The 19,463-nt window shown below is 37.3% G+C and overlaps 1 protein-coding gene across 11 annotated transcripts in view; it reads right to left on the bottom strand.

Moving 5' to 3' along the window:
* Window positions 1-19,463, bottom strand: part of ZNF385B (zinc finger protein 385B) — a 162,284-nt gene that overhangs the window by 29,150 nt on the left and 113,671 nt on the right. For 9 of the 11 annotated variants that reach the window (XM_064660707.1, XM_064660706.1, XM_064660708.1 and 6 more), the window contains one exon: window positions 5,929-6,039. In XM_064660707.1, the coding sequence (XP_064516777.1) occupies window positions 5,929-6,039 (111 nt within the window). Of the gene's footprint in view, window positions 1-5,928; window positions 6,040-6,789; window positions 6,855-8,325; window positions 8,605-19,463 lie in introns of those variants that run through there. The other 2 variants (XM_064660715.1, XM_064660716.1) reach the window with 2 other exon arrangements.

Raw genomic sequence — 19,463 nt, 5'->3', positions numbered from 1 at the left:
TATGTTTATAACCTGTTAGCATTTATATTCACAGCAGATCTTAAACTATAAAGCTCCCTTTCTTAATAGTAAGATATCTACTGAATATTTGATCACATATTTTACCTGTTAGAACCATCCTGTATAAATTAAGAAGAATTTAGACTAGAATCATAACTCCAATAAAAATTACATGAAATTATAAATTAGGAAGTAGTGTTGAAAAATATAGTTATATCTCATTTCTTATTAATAATAGATGTAATTGAAGATATCTGCAAAATCTTCATACATTTTTTACACCAAAGCTATGCATTATTTTTTCAATTCAGTCCTTATGAATTTCTAAAAACTAATTGCTCAAAATAGCAAGGCAGATTACTATTGAAATGAACATAGAAAAACCAAAAAACTGTGAAGATCAGCCATGTATTTTAAATACCTTATCAAACTTAGTTAAAAGCTCTGTTAAATAGCTGTTATTTGAACAGAACTTTCATCATGTTATAACCCTGTACTCTATAATCATGCAATATTTCTGTCATGTTGGAGCTAACAACTTTCATCATTTTGTCAGTTCTGTCTACAAAACAGAAAATTACCTTCACAAGTTCCTGAGATTTATGCTTTTAATTACCTCCTCTCCGCTTCACTACCCTCCATACCCAAAGAATCAATATAGTCTTATTTATAAGGAAAATGTAAAATGTTTGACAAAAGACAATGACAGTTCTGTAGATTTTTATTTGATGCTATTGATTATTTTGTTTATTGTCTTTTTGACAGCATGAGTGATTCATTGAAATTTGCAAAGTCAACTTTCTGTAATATTTACCTAAACTTCAAAAATTTGCCTTCTGGCTCTTTAAAATGATGGTCTATCACCACATCATTTTTATTAGCTTTAAATGCATTCAACAATAAGATGACCTTCAGCATCTCTTAATGCCAAACTGTTACGTCTGCTTTTTCTTATCTGCCTACAAGGTGTTCTCTCTTGATTTTTGAGTCTATGCAAGTGACACCAAAGGCAGAATTGACTTGTGGTTTTTAACCACAGAGCAACACACTGTGCAAACACAAGTTTATTTCAATTGAATTACATCCTATTAACAAGATGGTACCTACCAGGCCCTACCAGTCAAAGACCTTTCTATAAGAAACAAAAAGCATGCAGAAGGAAGCAGATACTTATTTTAGACATGATCAACAGATGACAAAATCTGTTTTCAAAACAACCCGACTACCAAAAATCAGAACAATAACACATATGGACTGTTGGCATAATATATTTGCATGTTTGGACTATAGAGAAGTCTGTCTGCTGAGAAAAGGGACTGGTTTAGCACTGACATCATTGTCTAGTGCCCAAGCTCCAAAAACTCTGTGGACTATCAAGAGAATCACAGAATCATTTGGGTTGGAAAAGACCTCTAAGATTGAGTTCAATCATTAACTCTGCACTTCCATGTTCACCACTAAAATGTCCCTAAGCCCCACATCTACACATCTTTTACATACCTTCAGGGACAGTGACTCTACTACTTCCCTAGGCAGTCTGTTTCAATGTTTGAAAACCTTCCTTGGTGAAAAAATTTTTCCTAATATCCAATCTAAGCCTCCTCTGGCACAACTCAAGGCCATTTTCTCTCATCCTATTGCTTGCTACCTGAGAGAAGAGACTGACACTCACCTTGTTACAACTTCCTTCCGGGCAGGCATAGAGTGAGATAAGGTCTCCCCTAAGCCTCCTTTTCTCCAGGCTAAACAACCCCCAAAACCTCCATAGTAAACAATAAAATATAAATAATGAGGGAGAAAAGCAGAGAAACTACTTGAACACAAGATGATGATTCATAGATACAGAGAAAAGAGCAATTCTGCAGAAGCCAAACAGGTATCCTTGCAATCAAAAATCACTCTTCTCTTATGGCTGCAAGCTACAGTGTCAGATGCCATAACAGAATAGACATCTCTGGGACAGTCTGACCAAAGCTCCACAGCTGCTGGAAGACTTGTTGCAACACAGCAGCAGCTGAAAATGCTCCATACTCATCTAGTGGCCAGAAGGAATGAGAAAGAACGAGCCAAGAGAAAGAGTCTATATGGGATAGAAAACAGCCATTCTTCCCCTTGCCCTCTTGCTACTGGACCCTCTTACTGATACCAGTAGGATTCGGCAAATTCCCTGTTGTGGTCTACGAATGGTATTCTCCAATTTACTACTCTGGCTAAAACCATGCGCCGCTTCCCCTCCCCCCGGCACTGAAGGTATAAAAGGCCTTATCATGGGTTGAGATAAGAACAATTTACTGGAAACATCAATGAGATCAGAAAATGAACAGTAACAGCAATAACATTAATAACAAAAGGAGTAAGAAAAAGAATCAATTTATGCAGGTTATAAGGACAACTTTAGTTTGGTTTTACTTCACAGAGATGGCATTTTATTTTTCTGTTTCTCAAGACTTTGGATCATCTATACTATACTGTACTACACTATACTACAGTTTCTTTGAGAGTTGAGATAGGAAGGGGTGCTCAAGCTAGCTGTGCCAGAATTTATTAGCAGAAAAATACAACTTGACCAAATTGCAGCTAAAGAACTTTAGAAAAGGACAGACAGAGTGTGACAGTGAATGTCTGGGAGCATGAGTCAAAACCCATCACTTCTTTTTTGGAAAAGGCTAGACATATCAGCCTAAAACTAGACCAAATTTGGGATCTATAGACAAAGGTTTTCCTCATGTTGTACTTTTAAAAATTGTTTTTAAAGTACAGAAGACTTGGAGGAAACAGTTAGGAAACACTGTTCAAATTATAATACGGTAGAAAAAAATGGCATCATCCTAGCAACTTAATTTTTCAAAATATAGAAGGTATCACTTCAATATGAGTTACTCCCACATTCAAGGAAACCTATTTTAAAATTTCCTTCCACCCCTGATATCAGACTTTCTCTTCCTGCAGATTGCTGTAGATCCCTGCCTCCAAATCTGATGGCAGAACACACTCACTAAAGCTAAACCTGCAGAGTTAAACATAAGCAAAAGAAACCTGAAACCTTTGCAACTTACTGCATTAATTTAGAGGGAGGTTTGACAAATATAAATTGACTAGTCTGATTTTTTTTTTGTCTATTGATCCAGATCAGTGACTGTCCATAGCACAAGGAAAAGATTACAGGCAAAGAAACCAATTTTATTCTCACCGATGAATATCCACTGGTCTGTATGCTACTCATGCAATACATAAAATAGTACTAGAATGAGGTCAGAGTCCTCAAACACCATGAAAATGAAATTCATTTGGGAGAACAAAAGTAAAAAAAAAAAAAAAATCACCAAAACTACTTATTTTTGTCATTTTTATTTAATTTACTTGCATAATTTAGGTCAAAGAAAGTTCAAAGAAATGAAATGCCTATCATCAACAAAGAGCATGTCAGCCTTGTAGAGCTAGAAGAAACTACAAGTGTAAAGTGGCTGTACTACGAATCTCATTCTGCAATGTGCTATGTTGAAGCTTTAATGCAAGTTAAGACAATTTGATGCCACTCAAAAGGCATTCAATAACTTTGTGACATTCTTAAGATGTCACATCATAGAACCAATTCTCTGAAAGATTCAGCAATTACAAGGTTCACACATATCTGACCTCCTTTTTCCCCAGTCAGCAAACACAGGATGGATTGTAAAGACCATTCCACCCACTAAGCACAATTTCACACTATAAAGGGACCAAAAAGAAAAATACAAGCAAAGAGTCCACATTTTTGTTTGTGTGAAGAAGTTTTAAGAAGCTAAGAAAGAACTAAAAGGGTCTGCAGAGCTTAGTTGAAACCCCATGAGTATTACCTCAGTCAAATTATAACAGTGCAGATTATGGGGTATGTGTGTCTGTGTATATAGGTGAGAATAATATCCAAATAAAATAAGATCTCACTCTCTCAGAAAAGGCAACACGTGCTCATATAAATAATTGTTAAGGTCAAATGACTGAACCTGGATGAAAGATTTAAAATCTTATAAAAAGCTACTCAGGAGAGGCTGAATAATCCAATGAATGGCTAGATAGCTTTTATAATAGAAGTGCTACACTATGAAGACTCATTTTTCAAATATTCCTGTACATTGTGGTTATGAAATATTTGTGAAACTTACATTTATATTTAAGTGTCTTCTGGTATTAGTAACACTGCTATAACCTTCGCGCATTCTAAAACCAAATTTCCATCTTGTTTAATAATGTTCTGGTAAACTAAACTGCTGTGGAAAGTAAGGAGCTGCATTTCAGCACAGTCATAGCGCTTCATCCTTTCTTAAAAACTATTCATTACAAAAGGATGATGATATTTTCTAGCAACTGTAACTGAGTGTATTGATCGCATTTAGAAAGAGCATGACACCATATTGAATATACCCAGCCCAGAAGAAGCAACGTGCCTATAATTGGCTGTGCTTTTGTGGTGCCACTATGAAAGCAGAATATGATATGCACTCTTTGTTCTACTTTGTAAGGCTAGATAGGAAAAATTGCTTGGTTGACAGATGCATGAAATGCTATAACATTTCAGCTGTATTTCTTTGTTTGTTTATTTCAAGTCACTCAGTTGTGACTCAGTTTGTCTGCCTGAAGTGCTGTTTGTCCACCTGAATGTCAGTGCAGACAGAGCGACTCCTCTAGGGTCAGGACCCATCACCAGAGGGATCCTGACCTCATGAGGAGAGGGAAGAGCAGGGACAGGCTGAACTGCCTCCCTGGTGATGGAGTAACGTACAGTTCAGGAGCAAGATTCAGATCCAGGAAGTCCTAGGAAACTTTAAAAACTTTTATTGCTTCCTTGATTTAATCAGTAAAAGTAGATAGCTGGACCAAGTATAAGAGCAGAAAGATTTTTTTTTTCCCCCTTAAATCTTAACCTTAAAGAAGAAAGGCAACTAAATTTAAAATAATGACTTTTGAGATCAGTTAACTAAGCACATATTGCCACTTCAAAGAAAGTTTAATAAGCTTGTCAAAAGATGACAAATTTAGAAATCAATTTGAAGCTAACATAGCACTACTTCAAAATCCTTACCAGCCTAGACAAGAAAGCCAAACTGGGAAAAACACTTTACAAGACACTTTTCAAAGTGGGATGTTAAAGGCAGAGAAAAACAGGGTAATAGGTATGGGTGCTTTACTGTAAATCTCTGGGAGCACCAAGATCTTGAAGGTTTTGAGGAGGTGTCTGCAAACTAATTCTGAGACTGAAATTATAACAGAAAAGTACATATTCTTAGAGTGTCAAAGCTCATAATTTTCTTATACACAGTTTTCTTGAATTTCTTTAATTTTCAAGCCATTCAGGAAAAACATTAATTAGGTATATATTTTTTAATCATATCACTTAAGGTACTCTTTGGCAATGCTTTTTTTTTTAATTAAACTTCAGAAAACAGTTTCCTTGAACCTTATCATACTCAAGAAGACAGTAAGAAGTGTTCATATTTGTTACAAATGAAAGTTATTGGAAGAGTGAATTTATTAAGAAATCTAAAGACATATCACCAAGAATGTATGAACAACAAGAAAAAGCTGTTTCTTCTGGAAGAAGGGCAAATATGACATGGAGAACTCATGGGGAAGCTTTTCTGTCTGCTTCATCTCCTTTTTTAAAAAAAACCAAGCAAACAAGCATTTCTATTTGCAATACCTCTTGAAGGTTACTGCATCATCAAATGGTGTATCATCAATGGACAGGAAACTGGATATCAAGGCAGACCTACGCAAGAAAATCAAGAGTCCGTCCTCTATGGACTTCCACCTCTGAGTGAACAAAATACTAACCCAGCAGGCTGAGCAGAATGTAGACAGAACTGGAATGATTTATTTCAGAAAAAAGAAGTTTAGATTAATTATACCTAATGTACTAAGAAAAAAAAAAAGAAAATAGGCCATACTTACATCAGAGTTAAAGCGAAGCTGGCAGACATTACAGGAAATGACTTGTTTCTTCTTTGGGGGAATGGACACTCCAAATGTATGGTTTATGACTGCTTTTTGCACAGGATCCATCTGGAGAACAAACAATAATCAATTTACAACTTTTCAGGACAATAAACAGTACAGAAGAAAAAAAAAACCACAACTTTCTGCTGGAAGATTTTTCTTTTTTTGAGATAAACAGGAGAAACAAGATTCCAACCCTCATAAAAATGAGATTTAACACAGGTTAGGGAATCGGTAGCACACCAGAGCTTATGAAGAAAAGGCAACTTCATTGTTGCTGCCATCCCCAGGCTACTAAATAGTTCCTTCCCCAAACCTGCACATCCTCTGGGCTGCAGGGCCCCACTACCACATCTGAATTGCAAAAAGCCTCCTGAAAGCCCTCCCCCGTCATCTGATGATCCAAGTGACACATTACAGGAACCACTTTTGCACCCTGACTAGTCACTGTCATTTATTTCTACATGTTTTTCCTTCAGTGACAAATATTAGCACTTATTTGGTAAAATATTCTCTCCTGGAGACATTTTTGTGAGAGGAGGTCCTTTGCAGTCTCCATTAGAAATACCACTTGCTGGGAAAAGAGGCTGCAATCCCCAAACATTTCCATGCAGAAGTGATGAGTGATGGAGCCCATGGGAACGCTTAGGTTCAGAAGAACATGTAGTGAGTGTCTGTACCAGGAAAACTACCAAGCTTCAGAAAACATTTCAACACTCTGAAAAATGTGAGATAAGTGAAAACCTGAATATATTAATCCTAAATTTGACTGAACCTTTTCAGGAACTCAGAACTGATTACATCTTTGCTAAATACCTGTTGGTCACCAGTTTAGAATATCCTCAGGATCACAGAGTGCTCTGCTGTTAACACTGCAGGAGCTGGGGAATAACACAGGATGTTCAGAAAACAGTGTGTGTCGAGGCCTCAATTAATCATAATTTGTCATTCTTCCTGATGTGACATGAATACAGATTAAAATTAATTTCCTGATGCAAAAATATTCAAATTTATTTTTTCTAATTAAAAAAACCCAAAGTATCTGCTCTGCTCTAATGACTGATCCTGCTCTGAGCAGGAGGTTGGACCAGATGACCTCTGAGATCTCTTCCAACCCAAGTTATCCTATGAGCATCTGCGCAGATGTGGCCCTCCATCCTTATCTAAGATGAGAAATGGATCCTGGAGAGGGTAAAAAATGGCAGTTTATAACATAAGATGAATGCTCATTCACCATTTTGTTTTAAAACCAGCTCAGAAGAAAATAGTTTGATTTGCTAAAAAGTTACATTTTTTTGAAGTTTCCTTTGTAGTCACAGTGATGGGGTTTTTTTCCTTTACAGTACTATTTGAAGAAACCAAACCTGAATGTTTAATCTCAGGTGGCACACATCACATACTTGATGCTAAGCTGACTTACAAAAGGAAGAGATAAAAGTTAAAGCAACTGATTCATTAAAGAATTAGAACAGTAAATTAGCTGCTTCCAGACTTTCCAAACATCAGGATAAAGATTGTAATTTCTCCTTAGTACAAATTTTAAGCTTCCAGAGAAGCTTGTACTAATGAGGATTTTCTTCGCATATATGCACACACACACAAAAACAAATACAAGGAAAACATATTGCACTGTATCTGCCAAAGAAAACATTCTCTGAATCTATTACCTAGCATTAAACGCCCAAATTTTTTTGATGATGGCTGCATAGGTTTCTTGTTGAATTCATTTTAAATCAAATGCATGACTTCGTAAATGGCATTAGAAGCAAATTTTCTGGAGAGCTGATTTAAATTTTATCAGCTTTTGCCATTAAATAGTATATTTCACTGCCATAGGGGTACCATATTAAGACAACTACAGAAGTAAAAGCACCTCATCTAAAATAAACTACTGCATTTTTAAATGATGCAGTGTTGTCACAATGAATGTGATAAACCTAAGAAAAACCTAAAATAAATATCCTTGTTTTATTGTTCCTCTGTTTCTAGAATATAGCGACAGTCCAAAGTTTAAAAGCTTAAAACATAAAAAAAATTTCTGTTTCTGACTTGTACCATTTATTGTACTGCCCTGCGTAATATATCACAATTATACATGCAGATTAGAAGTTTTATGAGCATATAGATACGACAGTCAATACATTTATTGTATTATAAATATATAGATATATACATTATTACGTTTATAATACATGTTAAAAAACTGTTGTATTATTAGGAAATGGTTGGAGTTTTCCTTAAATGGAAGATACGTTTTAGTTTTCAACCTGCTGGTAACTACTTTTCAACAATTAGTAGTTACTAATCATTAGATCAGTTAATCTAGAAGAAAAGAGTAATGCTGAAAAGTACCTCAACCATTTGAAGTGTCTGAGATCGGTGAAAAGAAACAGCAAAAATACCCACTAGCGTCTGCAGTCCCGTTTAAAAAAATAAAAAGAGAAGAAGAAGCAATGATCAATGATTCCTCTGTGCATTCCAGATAACAATCCACAGTGCCAGTGCTAGGCAAGGCAGTTCAAAACCACACAATGCAGACTATGCACAAAGTCCCAGTTTCAAACAGATGTAGCAGCACAAGGACAAAATCTACACAAATAATACAGCTCACACTGCCTCCAGAAAGTACCACTTGGGATCCCCAGGGGAACGGTTAATGATCCTTCCCAAAACAGAGCCCTGCATGCAGTCTGGTCATGATTAGAATTCAAGAAGTGTACATTAACAATTAATAGGTTTTAAATATATCAGAAACTGGGATGGATTACAGCATGCTGGAAAAATAAAATAGTATCTCTCTGTTAGAAGATTAATGTTGCAGAGTAAACTGATCTCAGATCATTACACAAAATTATCCTCTTCAATACAGTGAGGGAGAGAGGGAGGGAGAGAAGGGGGGAATGGAGTAGGAAAGAGGGAGGGAGTTATTTGTTGAGGTATACATTAGGAAATGACGCAGCATACTTTGCCCAGTGGGGAGCACCAGTATTTAAGAATCAGTTCTATAAAACAAAATAATAACAGAAGCCAACAGCTACCACAAATGCAAATAAAAATCTGCACTATGCTGTTTATGCTACAGGGGGGATTAACAAAGCAATTCACAGTGCTCTAGTAGTCATAACTAAGTTTAACAACCTTTAAGTCTTGATCTCCTATTTCAATTGGTTTAATAAAAAGTTAAATTTAAAAATGTCTTTCCAACAAAGTAGAAGATACTATCTTTTTGCAATGAGTCTCCTTAAAATCACCCAAACTACTGAAGTGAGAAAAGACTGAGAGAATTCAGACAGGTTTCAGCAGTAGTCTGCTACTACTTCTTCTCTAGCCTGGAGGACTGACGGGTGAGAGGGGATCTTATCAATGCACACAAATATCTCAAGTGTGGTGCCCAGGCCAAGAGGCAACGGGCACAAATGGAAATACAGGACATTTCATCTGAATACAATTAAAATCTTCCATACTTTCAGGGTGACAGGGCACTTGATTAAGTTGCCAGAGAGGCTGTGAAGTCTCCTTCCCTGGAGATACTCAAAACCTGCCTGGACACGATTCTGTGCAACCTGCTCTAGGTGAACCTGCTTTAGCAGGAAGGGTGGACCAGATGATCTCCAGAGGTCCCTTCCAACTACAACCAGCCTGTGATTCTGTGACTTTCCAATCTCAGAACATGCAAATGTAAGAAATACTCTACAACTACTAAAAGTTGCAACAGTAACTTTCAAAACACATTAAAAATGTGAATGTGGCAACACAAAGGACAGAACAAGAGCAGGACAGGCATTGTATTTTCTGCTGCTTTTTTTCATATTTTTCCACCTAAAATTTTCCAGAGCTAGGTGTTTTCTGTGTATTTGGTAAATTTCAGTGACTTTTTCTTGCACAGCTACCCCCGACACTGATGTAAAACACTTTGCACTCTTAGCATGGAGTTCCAATGCCTACAGTCTGCTGCACCAAGAAACAATTCCTTTTGCTTAAACATATTTTCATGCAATTTTATAAGACCTGTACCACAGCCCAAGTTATCTTTGCCTTGCTCAGTCATTCTGTGTATGGAGTCATTCCATTCCTTTCCACATCCTTGTTGCCCACCTCCACTCTACCAAAATTTAAAAAATTCAGTCAAATGCTACCAGAAGCTCTTCCTGCCCTGCTGTATGTCATGGTACCACAGATTCTTCTGGTGCCTTCCGGGAAATGAACCAGACTACAAAGAGACATGAAAGCAGGCATCAGAAGGAAAGAGGAGGGAGAAAAAAAAAAAAAAAGGCAAGTGCATCAGGAGAACTTGTTCAGTGAAACTGAAGTTCTGGCTATTTTAAAAAAACCTCTATACACAGCAGACAGTACAAACACCAACTTGTAAGCCTCGGAAATAAATTGCACTGAGCCTGTGAAGAGGTAAGGTCTGTCTTTTCCTAAAAGCAGCATAACCTTAAATCTGAGTAAGGTTTTAAAATTGTGTCTGGCAATGTACACCCTCGGTTCAGTTAACTCTCATCATTCTGGTCAAATATAGAGTTGCCTGTTAGACAAGCTTTTGTAAACAGAATATTAATAAGTGGGTATAAGAGATTTAACTGACTATCACTTAACCAGCAGGCATTAAGAAGATTCTGAAAAACACCTGAAAGACAATGCAGTCATTGGTCACGGCTACCATGGCTTCATGAGAGGAAAGAGGAGGGGCAGGCACTGATCTCTTCTCTGTGGTGACCAGTGATGGGAACAAGGGAATGGCCTGAAATTGTGGCAGGGGAGGTTTAGGTTGGACATTAGAAAGAGGTTTTTCAACCAGAGGTTGGTTGGGCACTGGAACAGGCTCCCCAGGGAAGTGGTCACAGCATCAAGCCTGACAGAGTTCAAGAAGCATTTGGACAATACTCTCAGGCACACGGTGTGACTCTTAGGGATGGTCCTCTGCAGGGCCAGGAGTTGGACTCAGTGATCCTTGTGGGTCACTTCCAACTTGGTATATTCTGTGGTTCTGTGATTTCCTTGCTTATTTTGCATCCCCAGGAACACTTGAGTCAGCTCTACTGATGTAACTCTACCTGAAAGGAGGTTGCAGCAAGGTGAATGTCAGTATCTTTTTCCCAGGTAACAAGTGACAGGACAAGAGGAAACGGCCTCAAGTCATACCCAGGGGAGGCTTAGGTTGGATATAAGTAGAAATTTATTACTGAGAGGGTTATCAAGCACTGGAACAGACCACCAGGGAGGTAGTGGAGTCACCATCCCTGGAGGCATGTAAAGGATTAGCACGTGGCACTGAGGGACATGGTTTAGTGGTGGACTTGGCAGCGCTGCATTAATGGTTGAACTCAATGATCTTAAGGGTCTTCTCCAACCTAAAGACTCTATGATGCAAACAACTTTCTTTTCTTGTGGGAATGCCATCGATATTCTCTGTGTATCAATTCTCCTTGAGTAACACAGAGTGTGCCCACAGAGATGTATTTCTGTACAGTGAGCCTGCAGTTCTCTAAATACTATCTCCCCGCACCTCTGTCTCTACGCTCTTCACAACATTTTGGGGTTTGGAAAAAAACAGCCAGATGTAAATGGTCAACAACCAAGTCAGGAGTGCAATTCTGTCATATTCCCAGCAACTGATTTGAAGACTTGTGCAAATGATTATTTAGAATAAAAATAAAAATTAATTTATAACATTATAGGGTTTTTACCATAATCCTGTGGTCTGAGGGTTGCTTTAATCACACTTTTTGTTGTTTAACAGGCTCTCTTAATGTACTTAGACATTTGCATAGAGCAGGAAATCTGGATCTCACTCAAATCAAGTCCAACCACACTCAGCTAGAAACAAGCTAATGATTTTTTTTCTTTCCCTTTTTAAAATTCTGAGTATATGTCTTTCCCCAGTTGTAGAAAGACATAAGCATCCACTAAGAAACATTTGGACCACAGGGGTTAGTATCTCCCTTCTTTTACACAAGGTTCCCAAAACACAATAAGAACATTGTACTCTGAAGGCAAATCTCAGTGAATGCAACTTCTCACTGTGTTTGTCTCTCCTGCTCTGATCAATTTGGCAGCAAGCTCCAAGTTCCCTGAGGAAAAAAGTCTCTGTGATAGCTGTGACCTCCACACACTACTACTAATCAGTGAAATCAGCCTGGAGGCATTTTAAAGCAAACCAAAAATCTTGCTGTAATTCACTTGCTAACATGTCATTGCTGAAATAAGAGTGACTGCCTAGGAAAGAGACACTTTTGGAGTCTACACTTCTTCATTTTTAGTACAAGACAACTAAAAGGACAACTAGAGCTGGGAACAAGCTTTTGTGTCTTAAAAGAAGTGAAATACTAATAATTTCAGCTTCCTCATTTCCCTTATAGAGATTAAGGTTGAGCTAATTTTCTTTTGGTAAATTCCATGTTATTTCTGTTAACAGAGTTGCAGGGCTGGTGCCTTAGACCTGGGAGACGAATTTTCTATCTCCAGACACTAGAAGTTAGATTTCTCTCCCTACATTTTTATGTCCAGTCTTATGGCATAATGCAGAGCCACTTGGTGTGCTACCCTCCTGTATGTTCCCCTTTTAAAGTCAAGTTTGTACGGAAAAATGAAGAAGGGGCTGATTCTCTTTGCATGTCTGCATTCACAATCACAGACAATACTGCAAGCGATGTCTGCAGTCATTTACAGATTTGGTTTAGGCCAGAGGGAACCATTACATCTAATTTCCTGAAAAATTTATGAAAATTTCATTCACTGAAATGCTTCAGCCCTTCCTATTACAAAGGCCAATAATTTGTGGTCAACCAAAGCCTGAGGTTTAGGGAAAAAACCCACCTCAACAGCTTGATTTAAAAGTTTTGAAATAAGCTAATTTACATCACTGTGGAAGCAATGCTTACCAAGTCTATTATAAGCCACTCAATCTAGTTGTGCTTTCAAGGTCACCCTAACCTCAAATACCTTTTGAATAGTGCAGGCACTCACACACTGCAATCATATCAGCTCTTAACCTTTTCTTTGATAAACCAAGCTCCTTAAGCCTCTCACTATAAAAACTGTGATTCATTTGGTAGCTTTCCTCTGACTCCTTCTCAGATTTTCAGTATGCCATTGAAACACAGGTACTAGAAGTCAGAACATGTTCAAATATACTTTCCCTCTACCTGCTTAATTAGATCCTTTCTGTTTTAACAAGAAATGCATTCATCATCTTGCCTCAGCATTGACTTGGGAAGCACAGCCCTAAATCTTTACTGACATGCTCATTCATCCATCCTGTGTAATGCAGGTAATTTAACCACCACACGTCCTTCTCTGTCTTAGAATGTTATCTGAGAGATATCCCAGCCTGAGAGAGGGCTGAAATAGCACCACACTGGGAATCTTATGCTGAAGCAGAGACTGCTTTCAGGTAGGGTTTACACTCAGGAAGTCTAATTGGTAAAATGTTGTTGGACCAAGCTCAGGAGAACAGTGATGAAACTCAGCCTTCTCAGCAGAATTTTCTTTCTCCTAAACCAGTCCAAAATCATGGTTTATACCAACATAAGCAAAATGAACAACTGAAACAAAATCAGGGACTTCCTAATCTGTTGCTTTTCTGTCCTCCTCTGTCTTTGCACTGCTCCAGCTTAAATCAAGTGACTCTGGTACTAAAAATAAAAATGAAAATCTGGTAAATAACTCTAAACTATTCCTACATCTCTTCTCTCCATATAACATGCTATGATTAAGCACAAAGATCAAAAGATAATTGAGAAAACACCTTTAATTATTGTTTATTACTATTTTTCCCATGCTGGGAATATTTCCTCTGCCCTTCCTTCCCTTCATCCTTGTATATATTTATTGACTGTTAAAAACATTTTCTGGGTTAGAAAACCATAACTAGGATAGTCTTAGAAAGAGTGTTCTGAAAATTAAATACCACTGCTGTTTTAGAAATTTTTGTGTAAAAGATTATGAAAATTTAACATTTGATTCCTGTAGAAATACTTGAAGCAAAGAAAGAATTGATGAGACATCACAGAAAAAAAATAATTCTCAGTCTGGTCTATGCTTTTTCTAAGGCTTATAAATAAGGATATAAATACATTAAAGGATTGAGTTTGCTATGAGAACACCAAGAATATATTTTAACCTTTATGGTAAAAATTGTCAAATTTTCTGCTCCATACAAGACTGGAGACTTTTGAGGGTGAAATAAAGAAACAGAAAGCTGCTGAGAATGGTTTGGGATAAAAGAGAACTCCCCATCAAGAAAAGGAGAATAAGTAAAAAATAAGTATCTGAGGCTCAATGCTTTTTCTTATACTAAACTGAACCAGCTTTAAGTATTTGGCAGCTTCTTTTTTAATCCATCCTGATTACTCCTCTGCCATATTGCAATACTTTGTATCTAAAGAATGAACTTTTAGGACCATGACAGACCAAACCTGAGAAAAAGAACAAAGTGCAAACCCAGTGGTTACGCTAATGCTTATATATGACAATTTACTTTCCTTCTGTGGCTATGCTGGCTCACAAGTTTAGCTGTACATGAGTCATTTCACCTGAGCCTTATATTGTTCATTTGTAAAATGGAGATAAAAATATTTGCAACCTCACAAAAAAGCTGACAGGTCTAAATAACGTTATAACTCTTCGACATCATCTAACAGAAGGTGCTATATAACTGCTATTTATTATTAAAACTGCTGTTATTCAGAGCACTCAGCTGTGCTCAGCTAGAAAAAAACCACTATCATCTTGCCTCCAAATCCAGTAAAAAATAAAAACATACTACAGTTTGAGACTTAATGAAAAGCAAACCAATAATGTACTTTAAGAGCAAAACTATTCTTGTTACACTACATATTACCAACTGACAGTAAAATAATATAAATAAGTAAAATAACATGAAAAATTACCTTTCAGCAGAATCCTGCCAAAAGATTCAAGCCTAGGAGTTTGTAGTCAGAAAAGGAGCTTAGACAGCACACAGGATAAATAAGATTCCTGATTTTTACTTTCATCTTTGAGATGGTCCTTAGATATGACCCTTTTCTTCTTAAGAGTCTGCTCTAAGTTTCAAGTTTTCTTGCTCCCAGGCTGCTCAAGAACACCAAAACACAAAGATGAAGTTATACCGTTACACAGACTTGCATCTCCTTTTACAGTTCTGAACTGTAAAAGAGAGGTTAGGGACAAATTCAGAGCTTTTGATTAATTCTGTGACCAGGAGAGAATAAAGACACAAGAAATCTAGTCTTCTGAAATGAATTAGTATCATTACTTTTCACATACTGAAAAGAAATATCTAAAACGAGGATAAATTTTAAGTGTTATATATAGATTTGAATATAAACATATAGATGGCTGAATGTGAGAAGCAAATCAGAACCGAGAATTGCTAAGTGTTTTGACAGCTGTCTTCTGCCCTTCACAGTATGTAAGAAATAAAGCCTTCTTCACTTAAAAATCAATAATGATGTTTCTGATTTGGGGTTGGGGTTTTTGTTTGTTTTAGTTGGTTTGTTTGTTGTTTTTTGTTTGGTTGGATGGGGGTTTTTTTTGTTTTGTTTTATGTTTTTGGTCTTTTATCAATACCACATACTATACAATCTTCAAAATGCTTTTGATTAAAAGCAATGTATTTAGATATGAATCTTTATAGGATTCTTCTAATTAAGCCTATTCTGAAACTTAATGTAGTATAAAAGACTGTTGTTTTGGGGTTTTTTTTATGTTTAGAGGGGATTTTTTCTTTAAATCTAAGTAAACAAGACACAAAACAAGACAGAAACTTGTCTCATCTAACAAATACATGAGCAAGAAATGTGATAGGCTTTCCCTAGTGTTAACTTGGGGAAGTAGCTGAAGTCTGTGGAGAAACCAGACAGGTTGAATATAGAGAAGACTGGTCTGAAAGGCACAGATCTTCAAATCAGCCTTGCTCTGTTACTTGAAATGAGCTGGTTGATGCTTCAGACCTGTGTATTGTTGGTTTTCAGGTATGCAAAAGAATGACAAGTTTCATGCTTTGAATGTAAACTGCCATGCAGTCCCTTTAGGTTGTCATAAAATTGGCTGTAACTAGATTAAAAGACCACTAGGTATGCCCACATTCAGAAAGAATGAGTATGACAAGAATTACCTTTTAGGTACATTTTTATAATTTCTTAATTAATAATTATTGCAGCAATTCTCAGTTTCTCACAGAACAACGTGACAAAGGTCTAAGGGAAGGCAGGAAAGCCAGACACGTACAGTCAAGATGCTGTAAAAGCAACCACTTCTGTATTCATCAGACACATGGAGAAATACTGTTCTCTGAAGCTGCTCTAGAATCTTCCTTAGGACAAGGTTTATAATCAAAAACTAGCAAAATCTTTGTAAGCAGAGTGGTGCAACACATGTCCCTTGTCTTAAACTACGATTCTGCAACTGCTTGCTTTGAGGGGAGATGTTTTTATCACAGTCTATTTGTAAAACATCCTTCAGTTGCCTAATGCCTAAAATATTTATGGTTAACAACCCTCTCCCTTTAAACAGCTTCCTTGTGTCAGGAACATACTATTAACTTGAAAAGAAAGCAATTCAATGAAGATAAAGGCTTCTGAGCTTTCCTGTGCTGACTAGTAAAAGAAATAAATAATGCTGAAGTGTTGGAAAGACTAACTCCAAGCTTTCTGTAAAGACAGAGAAAAAACACATAGCCAAGGAACAGATTTTCTGGAGGACTCAGCAAATGGCAGGATTTGTACACAGAAACTGTATTTCCTTAAAGAATTAGGCTGATGACCTAATTACTTTTACACATAATAATGGATGTTTTGCAACAATTTAGGAACCATTTTTCAAAATGCACACTGTGGATGACAGACTCCTGTAAAGTGGTAGAGAAAGGTTACTGCACCTGGGGACTTCTGTTCTTCACCAGTGCATGTCAGTGCACTTACTCCTGAAAGACAGGGTTTCCTATCTGCCTGCTGATCTGCCAACTGACAGAAGGAAGTTAATCCATCCAATTCCTCTTCGAGAAAAAATACCAGTTACTTTCTTTTACTCCCTTAATAAAAGGTACACAGGCTGACTCTTCATGGTGTCATTTGGATGATTCTGGCTAGGACTTGGAAAACACAAACTACTGTATCCATAATAAATAAAAATCAAATTGGAATGTTTTTAAGTGTTTGAAACAGGAATAAAAGGGAAACCTGGAGTACCTCTTGTGCCTGCACGGCTATAAGAAAGGGTATAAAACGTTTACAAGGAAAGAAATAACTTACCATTTCTTGATTAAAAAAAACAAACAACCAATAAAAATCCTCAAGCATAATATCCACCTACACTACAAAAAAACCTCTCCTAAGTCAATTGCTGAAATTTCCTTTCTGTGCTGTTAATAAGTGCAAAAGTATGGCTTTTACAAAGCTTCACCTGCTCTCTGGAGTCAGATGGAAAGAACCAGAACAGGTCACTTCAGTTCAGCACTCCATAAAAGGGAAAAGGGAAATCAGAGCACAGGGACAGGCTACTTAGATAAAGAGGACCATAGATAAAGGGCTGGCAACATCCTGTTGGCTGCATTTGTAATCTGCTCCTGCCATATACAATGCTGTGCTCCAGAGAGTACTTTGGCAATGTAGCAGGGTGTTAAGTGGCTGAATTCAGACCCTGCTAAGGAAAGAGAAAGCTCCCAAGCCACAGTGTCCTGCCAAAGGCAGAAGAGGCACTTGGCACAGAGGGGTGAGTGAAGCCAGCGATACGAGTGCCTTGTGCTCTTATCTGCTGAACTCGGCTTCTCGCCTTGACTGACTGCTGGGCCCTTCAAATGAGAACTAGATAGGCAGCAGATAAAAATGTGGGTCATAATTGAAAATGCACAAGAGGAAAGGGCAAATCAGTCCCTCCCAGTAGTTGTCTTGGGGGTAGGCGAGGGATACTTAGTCCAGGCAGGGTTAATGCTGGAGAAGAGTAAAAAATTTCCAAGTTACTACTCAGATCCTCTTCCTTTCCTGTAGCCCATTCCAGCTGGCTCACCTTCACTTGCAGATGTAAAATATTTCTGGTCCACTTTGCAAGGGGACTGAGAGAACTCTAATATAAAGAATCAGCATAAACCTACTTGAAGAGAAATAGATACTGAAGCAGTAACTAGGCCACATTAACCCATGTGTCCTCTAAAACACAAAGGTATGAACTAGCATTTAGAAACCAATCATGGTGTAGTTCGATGGAAAATGTTTCACTAATGTGAAAGCTACAAGAGATGCTCTAATCTTTGATTACCCCTGAGGCCATAACAAACTCAGAAGGAAGCATATGAATTGCTGATTATTTTCTATGATGATAGAATCTGAGAAGTTGCTGATAATGCTTTTGTGCAGATTGACGGGTCCCTGGCTTTACCACTTCAACTAAATATGAGTCATGCAGTGCTGCTCTCAATTCAGAACAAGGTAGAATATGCTGGAATTTTGAGATTTCTTTTTTTTTTAGGAGTATAAAATCTTCATAGGGAGATGCAGATGGTGAACATGAAGCTTGCCTTCCGTGATAAATCCTGGCTTTCAGCCACTTTAGTACATGCATCTTGATGACCTCCCATGTTGTGATCACAAAGCATCCTTTCTTCATTCAGTACACAAGATGGATGACAGGAGACAAAGAATCAGGGAGATGTAGGGAGAGAATGGTACAGAAGGTAAAGCTGTATGGTGGAAGCTAGAAAGATTACATTATAATAAACACAATGGGGATGACAGTAATCTTAATTTTGATTTCCTCTGACTATGTACTTAACTTACAGATTTTTAAATGTAATCAATATGTAAGGTGTTACCTGTTAAAAAAACCTTAAGAGTCATTTTAGTGTGCTGTAAAAGAACTCTGCTTAGACAATACTTTTTGGTACACATCCATTCCAAACTGCAGGTACCAATTTGGAAAGTTCCTATAATGATGTCTCCTGTTCTTTTATAAACAAGAACATTTTAAGTAATAACAGCTAATAATTTGATTCAAGCTCTGTGTTTCAGACAGAGGGATATGAGTAACTGAGCAAGAGCATGAAGAACTTGATGCCAGGACAACATGATGTCACCTTTGGATCCGCTGCTGCAGCATTTCCGAGAGAGGGTTTGTCCTTCCATGCAGCAACTCAGGTTCAGGTTCTGACAATCTGAGCATGCTTGTCCTGTTCTGACAAGAATGTGTGCTGCTGCTGTGAAAAGACCAGGAAGGACAGCACCTACAACACCTCTTTGCTTCATTCTGTCTTTAGAAGATCCCTTTCTGGCTGATCTGTTGAAGCTTTATTCCCCATACTGAGAAATACAGACAGGTATCCAAGGAGTTAGTGCAATCATTCCCCAATTAATTTTTCCTATATAATGAACAAGTCCTAATGAACAAAGACTAATTTAATTGGGGCATGAATTTACAATTACTACACATACATCCACAGCATATTTAGAACTATTAATGTTTTTAAGAGAAACAGAAGGGCGACAGTTGAAACT

The sequence above is a fragment of the Pseudopipra pipra genome, chromosome 7 (assembly GCF_036250125.1).
Source record: "Pseudopipra pipra isolate bDixPip1 chromosome 7, bDixPip1.hap1, whole genome shotgun sequence".
Classification (NCBI taxonomy): Eukaryota; Metazoa; Chordata; class Aves; order Passeriformes; family Pipridae; genus Pseudopipra; species Pseudopipra pipra.
This window is presented reverse-complemented; position numbering and strand designations above follow the sequence as displayed.